The sequence below is a fragment of the Pongo abelii genome, chromosome 1 (genome assembly GCF_028885655.2).
Source record: "Pongo abelii isolate AG06213 chromosome 1, NHGRI_mPonAbe1-v2.0_pri, whole genome shotgun sequence".
Lineage (NCBI taxonomy): Eukaryota > Metazoa > Chordata > Mammalia > Primates > Hominidae > Pongo > Pongo abelii.
In genome coordinates, this window is record NC_071985.2 from 124,927,330 (window position 1) to 124,946,573 (window position 19,244).

The window sequence follows — 19,244 nt, forward strand, 5'->3', positions numbered from 1 at the left end:
AGTCAGATGTATTAAAAGGGCATGCATATTGCCCACAAGAAAGAAGAGAAGACAAACACAAATATGATAGGATTAAATAACATGTGCTAAGCACTGTATAATAGGGCTCTGTAAGACTGAATCTACCCACTTCAGTGTGGGTAGATTGTAGAGGATTCATCTGAAGAGGCAGCATTTGAGTTAGGTCACCAAAGAATGGGATGAGCTTTGACAGATGAGATTCTATGGAGAGCATTCCTGAACAATTGGTATGTATTGACCAGAATAGTTGGGAAAGTTTGAGAGGTGGTACGTAGGCCAGTATAAACAGAGTGCATGATCACAACAGTATATAAGTCTAGAAACCTAGGTTAAGTTGTGTTTTTTCGTACATCATAGTTTTTGTTTTTTTGTTTTTTTTCCTGAAGAGGAGTTCGAGGACTTCATGCTTTCAAAGAACTTTTGAATAATGTTTGTTGTATCAGTTACTGTATTATCCATGTATTTTGAATTTTATTAAATTTCAGGTAGAGATATAGAGCCAGCTCTTAAATTTAACAGTGTGTGGCTTATTTGCCTGTTTATTATCCCTTTTCCTATTCTTTGTTCAGTGTAGCACTGAGGTCAGGGGAGAAAGGGCAGGTGATTTTCAAATCAGAAGCCCTTTACTGTTTTGCCTCTCTGGCATGATTTCATAGCTCACAACTCCCACAAAGGGAAACTATTGCTTAGACAGTTTGCATGTTAACAGGCCACCAAGTAACTGTACTAGATACATGATCTTTTTGCCTTATATCTTAATATTCCTTCATTATGTTGACTTTAAGACTGGAGGTAGTTTGAGTCACCACTAAATAACATCCTTGTAACATTGTTAGTGCAAAGACTTCCTGCTCCTCTTTGGAGAATAGAGCCTCCTAAGTGTAGAGCTGTGAGCCACTGTGACTCAAAATATGATGATAAAATTAAATTTTACAACTTATACACCTACTTCCTAGTAGGGCAACATTAAAGCATTTTTTCTTAAAATAAAGATATAAAATTGTGCTTCCAGATAGTAGTCCGCAAGTTGTCAATCACACCTCCATTATATTCTCAGTCTTGTTTGAATGTTGTTCTTCCTTCTTTCAGAGTTATTGTCAAAGTTTTGCCCAATGACCATACTCTGGGACTCTAAGTATGTAGTTTTTGCAGTCAATGCTCGACTTAGGGAAAGAGAGGACATCAGGCTGAGTTTGAAAGGCACAGGAGGAGATGCCCCTGCTGTCCTTTCTTCAGCTTAAAAACCCACACTTCTAACCATAGTCCTGATTTGGAAGTATTAAGTCGGATACTTAGTGTAACACTTCAACAAATGCTCAGTGGGAGCTGCGCGCCGCAAGCCCCAGCATGATAGAAGGAAAACTGCCTTATTCTTGGTGTCTCTCTGCCTTCTTTGTGTCTTCTGTTTTGTGGTTATTTTTGTTCTTGTTGATTTTTTTTTGTCTTTTTCTTCTCTACTTTGGAACCAAGATAACATGGGGTGAAGGGCGATGAATCTCTTTATCTTGCCCTATCAGCCTGGCTCATCCTACCCCATTTTATTTTCCTTTACAATTGAATTGAGGCTAAGCAAGTGAATGGATGTTTTGGAAGGATTCTTTCTACCCATTATTTACTTTCAACATGAATAAGCATTTTACACTTGAGTCTCTTTCTCCCAGGTGTAGCTAATGCCAGCAATGTTGGTTTCTTTACTTCCTGAGCCTGTAACTTAGAATGTAAAGGAACTGATTTTTTTTCTTCAACATTTTGAAAGTAATTTGCATAATATAGTGAATTTTAAATGTATAATATTTCTGTTCCTACCACTGTGTTGGGATGGCATAACATAAGAAATATAAGCTACAACCTTAATTCCAAGGGCCTTAAAATGCAGCAGAGGAGATAAGACCCACTCATTATAGTAATATTAACAATGTAACTTCCTGTTTGAGACCCATGATCCAGAGCTCTCTACAATCTGTAGAAGTAAGAAACTGGTTGAAATACTTATCCTTCTAATGAACTGCAGTAATTGATGACACAGCTAGCATGTCAGGATGTGTCCCCAATTCATTTTGACTGATATCTGTAGACAAACATACTCATTAAGTCACTGATCATTAGAGTTAATGGTGTTTTTTTTGGAGCTCCTGATAATATATCATTCCATGTGCCAGAAAAACTAAGTGTGGGCAAAGAAGAAACAAACTTGTGAGCAAAAGTGTATTTTCTTAAGCACAACTCCATCCATGAACTGGAAAGGTCCTTGGGCTGGGATGTGCAATTGTGTCAGGATTTTGGACTTACGAGGTTGCTCACTAATAATATTATTTGTATGGCCCTTTATTTTTTTGAAGAACACCATAGTTATGTGAGAAACGGTAAAATCAGAAAAGTGACTTGTCCAAGGTCACACCGCTAACAGTTGCCAAATCTTGGCTTTAAGTTCATTCTTTGACACTTCAAAGTAATTTACTCAAAGTCATATTTATTATCAAAAGAACAAACCAGTCAATACTATTTTAAAATAAACCTTTAGGAAAGAAGAGGGTGAAATTAAATACAACCCAAGCCTTCTAAATCTTGGAGTTTAGTAGTAGGTTTATACTTGAGCAAAGTTTTAAAGTCAAATATTCCATTTCATTCAGTTCAGTAAATACTTATTAAGCAAATACTACATTCTTAGGGGCATACAGCACAAATCATATTGGAGTAGATATTACATATGATAATAATTAAAAGACCCACAAGACAGAGAGAGAGTACACACAATTGTGATTATAATTGTTACGAAAGGCCTAGGATTGTAGTTCTCAAACAGGAAGATGTGTTTTGCTGGAGGCTGGACAAAGCACATCATAGTTGAGGGAACTGAATAAACCAAGGCATGAGGGTGGGAAGACTATTGACACTTTTGATGAGTAGGGATGTGTTCTTGATGTCTGTTCTATAAGTCCACTGGGGGAAATTGGTGGGAAGTACAGCGATAAAGATAAACTGAAGAAGACCCTGGGGGGCCATGATTTTGCACTAGAGAAAATAATTTTCTTTTTCTTTTCCTTTTTCTTTTTTTTTTTTTTTTTTTTTGAGACGGAGTCTCACTCTGTCACCCAGGCTGGAGTGCAGTGGCACCATCTCAGCTCACTGCAAGCTCCGCCTCCCGGGTTCACGCCATTCTCCTGCCTCAGCCGCCTGAGTAGCTGGGACTATAGGCACCCGCCATCATGACCGGCTAATTTTGTTTTTGTATTTTCAGTAGAGATGGGGTTTCACCGTGATAGCCAGGATGGTCTCGATCTCCTGACCTTGTGATCTGCCCGCCTCGGCCTCCCAAAGTGCTGGGATTACAGGCATGAGCCACCGTGCCCGGCCAAGAAAATAATTTTCATACACAAAATAGTTCTCTTTTATTCATATTTAGAGTTAAAATACTACAAGATTTGTTTTTTTAAATTGAAGATACTTTCTGTTATTTACAGAGAAGGATTGTTAAGGAAACAAACACACTCATTTATTCTATAATAACTGTTCTGCTTATGGCCTTTGCATCTTTTAATGTTTATGACTCCCTAACAAAGTGTTTTTAAAAACATTTCATTAGGAATGTTCCAAAAGAGCAAATAATGGGAAATTTACTCTTCGAGACTTGCTTGTGGTTCCTATGCAACGTGTTTTAAAGTACCACCTTCTCCTCCAGGTATGTAACTTAAAACAGTTTGTTTATTGTCCATTTATTCACTCAACAAAATATTAATGAAGCATCAACTACATTGCAGATATTCCATGTGTTGGGCCCAATCCCCTTAAAATTTTGAATTATTATTATAGTTAAGTGGGAAATAACAGAACAGCTGGACATTTTTTCTTCCTTTTAGCAAAGATGGTTCAGTAGTTGTCATAAATCACATTTTGTGTCCTTAAAACAGGACTGTCTAGAAAATAATTAAAAACAAGTCAAAACAAATAAAAATATTTTTTCAACCAAGTCTTCTGTAGTTATCAGTATTCATTTATGAGCACCTCAATATTGCAGTGCACTTGAATTTTGGCAGATTAATCATATTGGACCTTTTGCTTTATAACAGTAAGCCAAAGAGAATGGTGTCACATTCCATATTGCTTTCTACTATACTAAATTATAATAAGACTACATTTATTTTGAAGTGATTCTTGTTATAGCCCACAAAGCTATGGTTTCCACGGTTAGTCTTCTAAATGAGGGTGGAGAGTCTTATAAATTTAATTTGATAGCTGTACCAGGAGACTCATTAGTTCTGCTCCAAAGAAATGTCTTACTGTATTAGTCTGTCAACTCTGCCGATGCTTGTGAAATGTCATTTTAAAAAGATCTACTACCTGTATGTGAAATACAATTTTGCGTTGGCTGTGCTTTGTATATCTTGTATATTAAATTTCTTAAACTGTAGCTGCAAAATTATTAGTCATCTCTATTTTTGTTCTACTGAGAAATCAGAAAAATTCAAACCCTGATTATTCCTTAAAAATGCATGAAAACATTTATGAGACCTAAACTCAAAGCAACTTAATCAAATTGGATTTTATGAAAAAATAATAAGGACGACTCAGGCAATCAGTTTCCAAGGCATCCTGGAACTAAATACATGCCCAAAATAAGATAATAATTTATTTGGTAACTTCGGTGTAGTCAAGTATCAATTGAAGAATTTAGAAGGTACAGCTTTTAAAAAAATACCTATTTTGGTCCTTACAGGTTTTACACAGACTTATAAAAGTATAAAATACAACTATACTTTTCTGAAATTTAGTAAACTGTTCCCCCTAATTTCCCTTGGGTTGTTTTATATTTAAAATTTTAAGAGTATGTTTAGTTCCATGATGATTTTTTAAAATAGGGAAATTTTTATTTGGATACTACACATAGGTAAAATTTCTAGAAATGTTTTTCCCTCTCAAAATTCTACGGAGTAAAATGTATTTGTCGTGTAGAAATTTGTTGAACAAATGTGGTTATCAATTTAGACTTTTTTACTTCCTACTGTGCTTTAGTGGGAACCACTTGAAATGCTTGATGGTTCGAAACCACAGATTCACAAAGTTAGAATATCTTCTGGTGGGTGATGGAGAACTTTCATAACATGACTTCTATTTAATGAAGTAGAAGTAACTTTTAAGGAAGAAAAGAATAGAATGTTTATGGATTTATTATACTTAATAGATTCTGTCTTTAGGTCCTGTTTATAGCAGAAACACTGGTAGTATTGGATTCATTAAAGATTTTTGTATGGCTTCTCTGTGCCAAACATAGTATTAGGCACTCGTGATATACAACAGACCCTACTCGGATAAAGCTCGTCATTTAGAAAGGAAAAATGAAGTGTAGGCTGCCAAGTGTAACACAATATGATAGGTACATGTAAGGTACAGAACCAGCACAGTTAAAGGCCTAAATAATTATGTATAGGGAAGCTGGGGACTGGAGTAGAGGCCTCTGTCATAGAAGACTCCCCAGAGGAGTAACTCTTGAGTTGGGCTTTAAAGGAAGAGTAAGGGGTCAATAAGTAGATCAGAGGGGAAGAGCTTTGTAAGCAGAAAAAATAATATTTCTAATGGGATTAGATAGTAGAACATAATTTAAGAATTGCAATTAATTTAGTATGAATAGAATATAAGTTGTTTGGGTGAAAGTGGAGACAGAAATTGAGAGAAGTTTGCAGAATTCAGATCATGAGGAGTCTAGGAGGTATGGGTGACAACCTGAAACTTTTGTGGGGCATCACAGAAGTCTGAGTAGGGTAGAGATAGGATCTGATTTATATTATAGAAACCTACCCCTGATGACAATAGAGTGACTGGACTGTAGTGAGGAGACACTGCAAGTCAGAAGGCCAATCAGAAGCTCATTATGATTACCTGGTTTTGTTGTTTGTTTGTTTTAACAGAGGGTCTTTCTCTGTTTCCTAGGCTAGAGTGCAATGGTGTAGTCATGGCTCACTGCAGTTGGGCTCAGGCTGTCTTCCTGCCTTAGTCTCCCAAGTAGCTGAGACTACAGGCTCATGCCACCTTGCCCAGCTAATTTTTTTTTTTTTTTTTTGTAGAGATGGGGTCTTGTCATGTTGCCCAGGCTGATCTCAAATTCCTGGACTCAAGTGATCCTCCCATCTCAGCCTGGAGATGTGCTGGGATTACAGGTGTGAGCCACCATGCTTGGCAAACAGTTATCTGTTTGAAAAACGCGAGGATCTGAACCTAATTAGTGGCAGTGAGGATGGTTCCAAGGGGGCAGGATCAAAGTTAGCATCAGTAGGACATAGTAAGGGAGAGAGAACAGGGAGAAGTCTGGGACACCTTTTAGGTTTTGGTTTAAGTGATGACACTGATGGAAGTGCCATCATTCAGTAAAACAGAAATAGGATCCAAGAATAGGATTCTGGGTGAAGATTGATTAAGTTTGGGGAATGTTGGATTTGAGGAGACTTTGAAATAATGAGGTAGAACCATTTAGTTGGACTGATGAGTCTGGGACTCGTGTGAATTTTGGGTTGAGCACATGCATTTCACAGTGATTCGCCCATGAGGTGATAGTTGACATTATGACAGTGGTTGTGATAGAATTTGTAGAGTATGTAAAATAAGGGGAAAAAAGAGGACTAGGGTGAAAACTTAAGGAACAATAACTTTCTAAGAAGCAGATAAAGAAGAAACTATGAAAGACTGAGGAGTAGGCAGAAATTTAGGATGGACAGATGAACAATTTTAACAGCAATAACAACAACAAATAGAACATCCTGATGTCCCTGAAATGAAAGGAGGGATGCAGTTAAAAGAATCAAAAGCTGAAGCCAAGAATAATAAATGAGTAAAAAGTGTGATTTTAATCATTATGGAATCTTTCATAACAGTAGGGATCAATGTCAGTGTAATGGTGGTGGATAGAATTCAGATTCATCTTTGAAAAGAAAATGTCTCATATTGTGTCTCATGATTTTTTGGTGTCTAGTTGGTCTTCTTACAGTTTGAAATTTTTGATGGAAATGGAGCCCAGACATATTAGATTTATCACATTATAGAGAGAAAACCAATAATAATGGTTTATTTGTAAAAATGTTTTTTTTAGTATGTCTTAGTTTTAATTTGATGAAAGTGGTACTAAACCATATCTTCCAAATAGGAACTGGTCAAACATACCACTGATCCGACTGAGAAGGCAAATCTGAAACTGGCTCTTGATGCCATGAAGGTAGGGCAGATTCATCAGTAATTTGTTTGTATTTTTTATTCTTGCCTAAAGACAATGGAATTCAAATTGCATATATATATATGTGTGTATATATATATATATACGTGTATATATATATACGTATATATATATATATAACATATATATACACACACACACACACACATGCATATATACACATATATATATACACACATATATATACACATATATATACACACATATATATACACATATATATACACACACATATATATACACATATATATACACATATATATACACACATATATATACACATAAATAAAATATTATGACATGCCTATGTATAATACACATTTGTTTTTAGTGGGGACAACTGGATTTTTTTTTTTTTTTTTTTTACTGGAATAGGTATCCTTGCATGGATTTAATTGTTAGATAACACATAAAACTAAGAAATATATTAAAATCACTTAGATACAAGTATAAAAACTTTCATAACCATGGGGAATTATTTAATATCATATTTTTTTCCCATTCTTTTCATGATGACTAATAGAAAATGTTGGCTTGTGTAAGTCATAGGCCAGCTGGTGGCTTCAGAACCCCGTGTAACTTATTTTCCTCATATGAGGATATCTGCTAGGTTTACCCTTGTGGATGCTATGGCTTAATACAAGTGAATTTGTTTGTTCAGTTTTCAGGGAAATACGTACGAATAGATAAAGACAGACATTTTGAACATACTGGGGAATATGTAAAACCTCAGTTTCCACATTATGTTAAATAAAAATGACTTTGAAACGAAATAATATTTGCCAATAAATTAAAGCGTAGGCAAATATTTGTTCTTTAAAACAAAATGGCAAGGTGACCCTGCTCAGAGCAGTGCATAATTACTTAACTGTGTCCTTGTACCAATTTGTGTTAGCTTCGCTCTTTGGCTGATTGTCTACCACTAACAGGAAACACCACATAATTATTTATTATTATTATTAAAAAGTCAAACCAAGTTCCAAATTTTAAAGAAGTCGTTTATGGATCTATCCTATGAAAAGTCAGACTTCCATTTAGAACAAAGTTAGTAACTGCTTTTTGCAGAGTTCTGTCCCTACTGTTGCAGATGAATTTAAGAGGGTAGAGAAAAAAGAAAAAGAGCTCAGAAAACAGGAAAATCTGGAGCACATGTAACAAAAATAGCTAGTTACAGTATGGAAAGATTAGCTAATGTTTCCTCAAATATGAGAAAAGACATTTTAAAATAGGTGAAGGCACATGGAAAGACACGGCCAGCATTTTATGTTCACTTTAATTCATGAATTAAATTTAGTTCCAGCATGTTGTGCTATTTAAATAGTTCCTCACCTCTCCTTTACTTCTCCTGAATCCATAAACGGGTTAACTCTTTAAAATTGAACTGGTTTCCTTGACTGAATGCTCTCAGGAACCAAGAAGACTAGCTGATTGCAAAAATAAAACAGTCTTGCTAGATTCATTATCTAACTTTTGGTTACTTTTCTCATGCTAATCGTTCATGATTGCCCTTCTTCTAACCTGTGTAAAAATATCATGCTCTCAAGGTCAGTAATTAACGTGCTTGGAATTTCTATTCTTCCGACCTAGTTTCCTTTTTGTTGCTCTATTGCGGTATATTTTGTTTTGTCTTTTAAGGCAACAACATCCTGACTCTTCTCAGTGGTGTAACAAATGACAGCTCTTCAGTCTTCCCAGCTGTACTTCAGACATTTTAAAATTGCCTCTGTGATGCAGCTTTGATTGACTGGGCATTCATTTTATTGTCTTTGAAAAGTTACGGTGGTTACTTTTACCACTAATGGAATTAATGATGTGTTTTCTTTCAAAGCAGTTTGCGTCTCTAATCTTAGTGTGCCTTCTTTTTCTACCCTTTTCTTTATTGTCTAGGACTTGGCACAATATGTGAATGAAGTGAAAAGAGATAATGAGACCCTTCGTGAAATTAAACAGTTTCAGCTATCTATAGAGAATTTGGTATGTAATTATCTTTCCATCCAGCTTCCCCTCACCCCCACATCAACGACATTCTAGGAGTTGTTGTTGAAGAAAACATAGTTTACCTTCAAGTTTCTACTGTTGGAGTTTGTTGCCAATCCCTTTGTTTGGCAGTGTTCACGTGGGTGTCTGAGGGCACCTGCGACCTGCTTGTGTCTAGGGACTTTGTGATGGCTTGTCCCTCTTACCATAGTCACACTCTGCCTCTTCTCCCAGCAGTCTGAATCTAAATATAGGAGTCCACTTTTTTTTTCTTTTCTTTCCCTCATCCCCATACATACTCATGGCTGATTCCTATTCATTTATTCATTTTACATATATTTGCTGTGTGACTATTATGACCCAGACACTTTGCTTGGGGCTGGGACTGTAACTGTGAACAAGATGGTCTCAAGATTGAGGAGACAGTTTAAAAAAAAAAGAGTTAAAAATGCCATATTGAGATTAGTGCTGTGAACTGGCTGCTATAACTGAGGCTTATAAGGGGAGTCCTAGTTTAGATAAGTTGGTTAGAAAAAGTCCTTTTAAGTCATCTGAACTGAGACCTAGCAGATAAGAAGCAGCCAGCCACACGAAGATCTAGGGGAAAGTGACCTAGGCAGAAGCCGTAGCAGGTGAAATGCTCAGAGTTGGGCGAGAACCAGGTGTATTCAAGAAGCGGAAAGGTAAGAGTGGCTGGAAATGGAGAGTGAAGGGAAGGATGGTGGGCTCTGAACCATGAGGAATGGTCAGGGCAATTGCATAACACAGCCTTGTAGGCCAATATGCTGAACTGAGATTTTATTGTGACTGCAGTGGGAAGCTATTAAAAGGTTTCTATCAGGGAGTATTACAACAGACTGATTGACATTTCAAGAAGATCCTGTAAGCAGGCAGCCCAGCCAGCAAGCTGTTGAAGTGGTTTCAAGAGAGGATGCAGCCCTGGATTAATCTGTGGGCAGTGCAAATAGAGATGAGTGAATTTAAGATACGTTTTTGGTAAAGCAATTTCATCGCTGCTTTCTCTGAAACATTGTGAACCTGTCTCTTTCTTTTCACACATGCAGCCACATAACCATTTCAGGACACCATCATCTGCCAGTTTTCCAGTCACAGTAGCCTCTCATCATCTCTTCATATAGTTGCATTTCCAAAATGTGGATTTCTCAATTTACTCTCTTTCTCAAATTTGTCAAGATTTTTTTGTTGTTGTCTTCAAGATTCAGTCAGTATTCCTTGGCATGATATTTAAGGTCCTCAGTGATCTGGACTTAAGCTATTTTCCTGAACCCCTCCAGCTAATAACTGCCCATACACTTTACATTGTGGATATTTTGCTGTATTATAAGGTCTCCAATTTGACATACGTTTCTACAGTTCTGCCTTTGATTGTAATCTCAGAGCCTAGAATGTTTTTTTCCTATTCCCTATCAAATTTATTCAAGGTTCATCTAAAATAAATCCCTTTTCCTAATCTCCTATTATTTTTCCTCTTTAGAATTCCATAGCATATTTCTTGGACAGCTGTGTAGCCTTTAAAAAATTGTGGGAAAACATATATAGCATTGGCTGGGTGTGGTGGCTCACACATGTAATCCCAGCACTTTGGGAGGCCGAGGCGGGCAGATCACCTGAGGTCAGGAGTTTAAGACCAGCCTGACCAACATGGTGAAACCCCGTGTCTACTAAAAATACAAAAACTAGGCAGGCATGGTGGCACGTGCCTGTAGTCCCAGCTACTGGGGAGGCTGAGGCAGGAGAATTGCTTGAACCCAGGAGGCGGAGGCTGCAGTGAACCGAGATCGTGCCACTGCACTACAGCCTGGGCAACAGAGCGAGACTCCGACTCTGTCTCAAAAAAAAAAAGTATATGTGTGTGTGTGTATATATATATGTGTGTGTGTGTATATATGTGTATATATATATACACACACACACACATACACACACATTAATGTTATAAATATATATAGCATTAATTTGCCATTCTAATTATTTTCAAATTAGAAGTGCATTCATGATGTTGTGTGACCATCTCCAAAACTTCATCTTGCAAAACTGAAACTCTGTACTCATTAAACATGAACTTCCCATTCTTCTCTTTCCCTGGCCCCTGGAAACTACCAGTCTACTTTCTATCTCTGTAAGCTTAGCTACTCTGGGCAACTTATATAAGTGAAATCATACAATATTTGCCATTTCATGACTGGCTTATTTTACTTAGCATAATGTCTTCAAAGTTCATCCTTGTTGTAGCCATGTGTCAACATTTATTTTTTTGATTTCCATTTGTTTAAAGCTGAATAATATATCATTTTATATAAATACCTCACTGTTTTTCGTTGATGAACATTTGGGTTGCTTCCTTCTTTCAGCTATTGTGAATAATACTGTTATATTATTATTGTCACAGGTGTACCAATATCTATTCAAGTGCCTGCTTTCACTTCTTTTAGTTATATACTCGGAAGTGGAATTCTGGGTTGTATGGTCATTATGTTAATTTCTTGAAGAATTGCTATACCATTTTCCACAGCAGCTGCCCCACTTAACATTCCTACCACCAGTGCACAAGGGTTTCAGTTTTTCCACATCCTTACCAACACTCACTATTCGGTTTGTTTGGATAACAGCCATCTTAATGGTTTTAAAGCAATATCTCATCATGGGTTTGATTAGCATTTTCTTAATGACTAATGATGTTGAATATTGTCTTTGTGTGTTTGCTGGCCATTTGTATATCCTCTTTGGAAAAATGCCTATTCAAGTGCTTTGCTCATTCTTGAATCAAGTTGTTTTTTGTCTTTGTGTTGTAGATGCTCTTTATTTGTATCCCGGATATCAATCCCTTATAAGACACATGGTTTGCAAATACTTTTCTTGTGTCTGTTGGCTTTTCACTCTGTTGATATTGTCTGTGATGCACAAAAGTTTTTAATTTTGACAAAGTCCCATTTATCAATCTCGAAGAAATCATTGCTGAATCCATTGTCATAAAGTTTTTCCCTGTTTTCTTGTAAAAGTTTTATAGTTTTAACTGTTATGTTTGGGTATTTGAAACATTTTTAGTTATTCTTTATTTATGGTGTAAGGTAGTGAAGGGCCTACCTTTATTCTTTTACATGTGGATATCCAGTTTTCCCAGCACCATTTGTTGAAAAGCCTATTCTTTCCCTATTTAATGGTGTTAACCTTGCTGGAAATCATTTGACCATATATGTGAGGGCTTATTTCTGGGCTCTCTACTATTCTGTTGGTCTTTATACCTGTTTGTATGCCAGTGCCACATGATTTTGATTATTGTGGCTTTGCAATAAGTTTTGGAAACAAGTCAGTAAGTATGAGACCTCCAGCTTTGTTCCTTTTCAAGATTGTTTTGACTATTCAGAATCCCTTGAGATTCCATAAGAATTTTATAATGGAATTTTCTGTATGTGCAGAAAACATCACTGGGATTTTGATAAGATACATTTATTTTTATATTTATAGTGTTAATCACACATCTCTGCCCTTTATTAAAATGGAATTTCTGAATGTTAGTGATTTTCAGTCAATTCTTTTTTCCCCTAGCGTGTACAGTAAGTGTTCATAAACACTTAAAAATAATTTAGTTGTCAGCCTCTGGGAAAATAGCTCATTACTTTAAATCATTAACTCAGAGCTTTTCATCCTCGAGGTCCTAGCTCAAGAAAGTCAGCCTGGACTTTATAGACCAAATTAGCATGTACCCGCCCCCCCCGCCCCTTTCTGTACTCCTTCGTGGCAATTGTGCATTTGTAATTGCATGCTTCTGTGAATATTTGTTCCTCCACTGGGCAGTGTGCTTCATGAGGGTAGTGTCTGTATCATTTTGCTGTACACCTGTTATGGTGGTTGGCACGTAGTAGATGCTCAAAAAATATTAGTTGCCGAACTGTCTCGTAATTTGGACCCTTCCAGTTGAGTCTTTCTTTTCATAGCTAATTTCCCCTTTAAGAATATATAATAATTAAAATCAATTGATGTCCTTGACATACCCCCTGGGATTACAGAGGACAGACTTATTTGCCATGTAGACCTGAGCTTTTTAGAGTAAGTATGCTTTAAAAGTATAAAAAATGATAACATTTTAATGTAATAAGGTAGTTGTCTTGAGTAAATATCTCTACTAATATTTGCTTTTATTTTCATGTGATTATGAAAAACTCTGACATGTACATTTTATATTTTAGAACCAACCAGTTTTGCTTTTTGGACGACCTCAGGGAGATGGTGAAATTCGAATAACCACTCTAGACAAGCATACCAAACAAGAAAGGTAAGAAAAGAAGAATACTATTTTGAAAATAAGTAATTAGTGTCAGAAAACTGTGAAAACCTTAAAGACAATTTTTCCAGTGTGAAGTAGGGGAAAAAAGGAAGAAATACAAGGAGACAGACCAACCCATGATTTCTAAATTTTTAAAATCTAGATTATCTTAGGTATTCCCACCTGGGTTCTGGTATCTATTAATTTGTCTAAGTTATTAAGAAGGAAGTAACAAGTATAGATGATCGGCTAGGATACATTAAAATGAGAAGAGCGATAAAGTAAGAACAGATAACTACCATAAAAACATAATTGAATTTTTGGAATGTATTTTTAAATAACTAAAAATAATAGAAAAATGCCCTAAGAAAGAAGATTAAGTGAGAATCACATAGTAATATTTTCTTGAGGGAAATTTGCAGATATAGTTCTTGAAGATTAGTAAGCTTGGCCTGGAGTCCTTAATTATGTATATATGTAATCGTCAAACGGAGGTTTTTGTGGTTGACAATGATCGTTTTCTGGAATCTTTGGAGAAGTGAAAGCCAGCAGGGGGCAGCATCAGCTCTTGCTTCCTCCTCGATAACCCTGGCTCCATAGGTCCTTTAAACCTCTCTGGGAGAAATAGACGTTAAAAGTGATGCAAGTGTCACAGCCCTGTGAATGTGTCATTATCATTGTGTATTAAAAAAAAGTGTTAATCACTGAGAGTTTATAAAAATACACAAGTATTGGTATTGGATGATGTGGTTATAAGGTTTATTTTCTCCCCCAAGTTACATTGTTCTTAATAAGAAAACAGAAATATTAACATGTAAATTTCACCATAACATTTTCAGTTTACACTTGGCTCATATACCATTCAATTTGGGTTTTTAGGTGGTCAATTAAATCATGAGGAACAACATAGAGGGTAAAAGCACAGTTTCCAAAATTAGACCTGTTTGTGAATCCTGTTACATGCCTCACTAGCAGTGTGACCTTGAGCAAATTATCTAACTTCTCTAAGCCTCAGTTTCCTCCTCAGTAAAATGAAGATGGCAATGATACCTACCCAGCATGTGGTCTTGGGGATTTAAATTGAGTCATGTTTGTGAAAGGGATGAACCACACTTCTCAAGGCATTCTGGCTGATTCCTAGTAACTTCAGTAGAAGCTGCTACGGATGTCATTAATATTATTCTATACGTTTTTAGCTTTTAAATTAAAAAAGAAGGTAATTGCTCATGAACAAATTTTATGGCTTATCTCACTTGGCCCTTTCAACAACTCTGCAGTGTGCATTTTACTCTTACTATGATTTTTGCCCATTTTTAAAATGAGGGAACCAAAGCACACTGAGGCCATTTATAAGGTAAAGGGAAGTTCCGCACACAGTTCTTCTAACCTCAAATACCCCATTGTTTTCAATGTATGATGCTACCTGTTGTCTTTAATGCAAAGAAAAAAACATTTGGTTGCTTTAATTATATCTTACCAAAAAAAATTAATACACATGCTTCTAAACCATTTAAAATCAATCAGTTAATCAATCTCTTTTTCCCAGGCATATCTTCTTATTTGATTTGGCAGTGATCGTATGTAAGAGAAAAGGTGATAACTATGAAATGAAGGAAATAATAGATCTTCAGCAGTACAAGATAGCCAATAATCCTACAACCGATAAAGAAAATAAAAAGGTGACTTTTTGGAAACTAATAACTGTAATTTACTTATAATCTTGAATATTAAGAAAAGTATGATAATACATTAATGTGAGATATGGCTTATCAATCCAGATGTTTTTGTTTCTAGAGATTGATTAGGTACATACCTTTGTGAGAAATAACTGGATAATGCCACAACCAGATCTGATCATTTCTAATGCCCTAATGATCCAGATAATAAAATGCATTTGGCATAGAAATTGTTATAGATATGAAGTTGACTACAATAAGCTTGATTGTTCAGTTTGTACATTGATAATATTGTGAGGGGTTTTTGGATAGTTGTGGTATTCTTGTGAATTTAGAAACATAATGTTATTAATGATACATATTAATCTAAAGAATATTAATTTTAACAGTGGTCTTATGGCTTCTACCTCATCCATACCCAAGGACAAAATGGGTTAGAATTTTATTGCAAAACAAAAGATTTAAAGAAGAAATGGCTAGAACAGTTTGAAATGGCTTTGTGAGTATTTCTATTTTTAAAAGTGCTTTTATTTTTACTACTTAAATCACTTATGAATAATGAACAACCAATAAGCGTACTCTAATGCTTGTAGCATGTGTAATGTGTACAGAGACAGGGGAACGTTTTTGCTGTGAGCAGGAGTGCTACTAGGCTGCTGGCTGCTTGATAACTTTGGTCTCCTAGGAGTGGAGTTTTGTTGAATTCCTTCAAAAAGAAGAAAGAGGGCGCTCTAATCTTCTGTTTGACTTTCTTATAGGAATGTTTTAGTTCTTTAGCTCTCAGCAGCCCGAGAAAATATTAATTATTCTAATGATAAACTTTTTATGTAATAACTATATTTTTAAATTATATACCTTTAAATAGAAATGCCTCCATGTGTACATACACAAACAGGATATGTAAATGCATATATCTTATTTTTAATAGAAAGATTGAATTATTCTCTCTGTTTTAACTCACTTATTTGAATCTTGGCTAAAATGCTTCATGTATTTAAGGAATGCTTTAAGGGCTTGATTTCTTTAAGTGGCTTTTGGTTCCACTGAGGAGGAAGCTCAACAAAGAGGTAGAAAATAAACCAACCCTGTTTCAAAAGGAATGACATTCTGAGATGTAATAACCAAGAACATGTCATTATAGGTGTTTCTTTTCAGTTTTGATGTTTAAGGATTGAAAGGTGCACAATGACCCTTTTCGTGGAAATATATAGGATACCCTGAAATAAAACTGTTAGCAAAAGGGGAAATTAAGGAAAACTACATTTAGAATTTGTTTCATTTGGGTTCTAAGATTATTTACCACTTGTTGACAAATTCTATCGTTTTTTTCTTTGTTTTAAGAAATGCTCATGTTAATGTAAACTAGGGGTAGGAATAGGATGTTTTATTGTGGTTCTGAAATTAGAAAAATAAAGATTCTCAAGGTTATTTTATCTAACATTTTAAGAGACAGGATTCTATAGCCAAACTATTTAAGCTTATAAAGATAATTTACCAGTTGTTGACAAATTCTATCAATTTTTTTTCCTCGTTTTAAGAAATGCTCGTGTTAATGTAAACTAATGTTAATGTAGAAGTAGGATGTTTTATTGTGGTTCTGAAATTAGGAAAATAAAGACTCTCAGGATTATTTTATCTAATATTTTGAAAGACAGGATTATATAGCCAAAATATTTAAGCGTATAGTCAATTCTGAGTTCATCTATTATCACTGTCATGAACTGGCTGCATAATGAAAGCTAAGTTATTTAACCTCTCACAGCCTCAGTTTCCTCGTCTGTAAAATAGGAATGATATTTATTTCAAATTCCAGGTAATATGTATCAGCAGAGTGCTAGCCAAATAGTACAATACCAGCTATGTGATATTGAACAATAGGTGATATCTATTATTATTGCTATTATTATTCATAATAATTGCATTTGGGATTCTAGTATACTTATGAGTACTTATAAAACTACATAACATCTTCCAGTGTATTATTTTTTCCTTTTAGGAAGTCACTTGGAGTTGAACAATTTGAATTGGAGTGATAGGATGCTCGGGTTAGTGGTAATATGCAAAGACAGAGCTGATCTCGAGCCTTTGCTCTTATATGCTAGGCTATTTTTTTTTTTTTTTGATGGGTTTTGTTTGGCTGTATAATCTTCAGGTGAGTGAAGGAATGTCTGCAGAGAAGGAAAGCTGAATTTCATGTCCTAGAGCAGGCAGGTTCCTTGGACTCTATGATAGACATGTCAGTCACTATTTTGTTCAGTTGCCATAAAACAAACAGTTAATTTGTGGATATGAGAGACTTGATGGCCAGGTGTGATGGTTCATGCCTGTAATCCCAGCACTTTGGGAGGCTGAGGTGGGCGATTCACCTGAGGTCAGGAGTTCGAGATCAGCCTGGCCAACATAGTGATACCCCATCTCTACTAGAAATACAAAAATTAGCCAGGTATGGTGGCGCATGCCTGTCGTCCCAGCTACTCGCGAGACTGAGGCAGGAGAATCGTTTGAACTTGGGAGGCGGAGGTTGCAGTGAGCTGAGATTGTGCCACTGCACTCCAGCCTGGGTACTAGACTGAGACTCTGTCTTGAAAAAAAAAAAAAAAGAGATTTGACAAGATAAATACTATTGTCAGCATTTGGCTTCTGTCCTTAAGTGTGGTCACCTTGTAGTCTGAGATAGCTGCTAGAGCTCTAGGTATAAAATCTATGTTCTAGGTAGCAGAAAGTAGTCCCACTTTTATGGATTCCTTGTAGAAATACCACTCGCTTCTGTTACATAATACTGACCAACATATACTCATGTGGCCACACCTGCCAAGGGAGGCTGGCAAATAAAACCTTTATTCTAGGTAGGATTCTTCCTGGCTAAGAATTAAGGTTCTTTTACTGTGGAAGAAGGGAGGAATGGGTAGTTGTAGGCAACCAGCAGCCACCGCCTTACAGGTTTATACATATGGGGTATGTACGGATGGATTTAAATTGTTCCGCCACAATAAGGATGGCTGCAGCACATGCACAGAACCTGGGATTCTTAATCTTTGATTATTTTCCAAGCACCTCAGCAATATAATAACACACCAGTAGAAGTAGTTTTTGTTGTTTTAGAGTTCTGTTGAATGTCCATGCAGATATTGAGAGAGTAGAAGTATCTTTTTGGAGAATTGCTCAGAGTTGAAGTTGAGGGCTTCTATAAATAAGGGTTATATTATATATGGTAAAATAAAATCTGAGCAGGCATCAGAATATTCCATTGTTTTATTTCCTCCTTCTTTGAAGTTCATCATGTAGGAAAGCCCTGATAATGTCTGCTTCCAGCTTTGCAAGACAGGTTTTGCCTGTCTGATGCTCATAAAAATAGAATAATATAGGTAAATCCTGAAGTTTGATTTTGCCTATGGTTCAAATTTTGCTGCTTATCCATTATTAAATCTGTAGTACTCCTTTTTGATAAGTCACAGAGAATAAAAGAAAATAACTCCTGCAGCATCCATGACAATGCATGAAGAACAGCAAGCCTTGTGTATCTCCACAGGATGGCTTCTTCCCAGTGTCTTTAGCATCAACATGAGTCCCTTGAGTTCCCCTAGAGCGCTCTGGACTATTGCTTTAAGGAATTCTGAAAAGGAAAGGGAGGCATTGGTGAGAGGGTGGAGGGAAATCAAGGGAGCTGATATTTTTAAGAGTGTTGAAATGCTTGCCATTTCTATTTACAGAAGATGGCAATTCTGTTTATAGGATGATTGGATCATTTTTATTTAAAATTATTGCAAATCACTGTTAAGGCACTTAAAATACTACGTTAAGCCTCTAAATTAAGGCTCTTAATTTAGAACATTGAATAAGGCCATGGAAAAGCATGAACACTAATAAACAGTAAGTATCTGGTGAACACAAATATTCTCCCCGGAGGTGACCTAAATCTCAGCCTCTGTCTCTCCCAAGCACATTCCCATCCTTGCTCAGCAGTCATGTTCTCTGACCTTCTTTGGCCATAACCACTTCCAGCATTTAAAATATGCAGTGAACCACATTAGAACCTGGCAGACCTCCACAGGAAAGGCTGAACAAA

The 19,244-nt window shown here is 36.0% G+C and overlaps 1 protein-coding gene across 3 annotated transcripts in view; it reads left to right on the forward strand.

The window, feature by feature from the left end:
• The window catches only part of VAV3 (vav guanine nucleotide exchange factor 3), a 398,937-nt gene that overhangs the window by 203,440 nt on the left and 176,253 nt on the right, over positions 1-19,244 (forward strand). For all 3 annotated transcript variants that reach the window (XM_024235630.2, XM_054530500.2, XM_054530501.2), the window contains exons 10-15: positions 3,605-3,700; positions 7,154-7,222; positions 9,128-9,214; positions 13,426-13,511; positions 15,049-15,181; positions 15,568-15,677. In XM_024235630.2, coding sequence (XP_024091398.1) covers positions 3,605-3,700; positions 7,154-7,222; positions 9,128-9,214; positions 13,426-13,511; positions 15,049-15,181; positions 15,568-15,677 — 581 coding nt within the window. The remainder of the gene's footprint in view (positions 1-3,604; positions 3,701-7,153; positions 7,223-9,127; positions 9,215-13,425; positions 13,512-15,048; positions 15,182-15,567; positions 15,678-19,244) is intronic.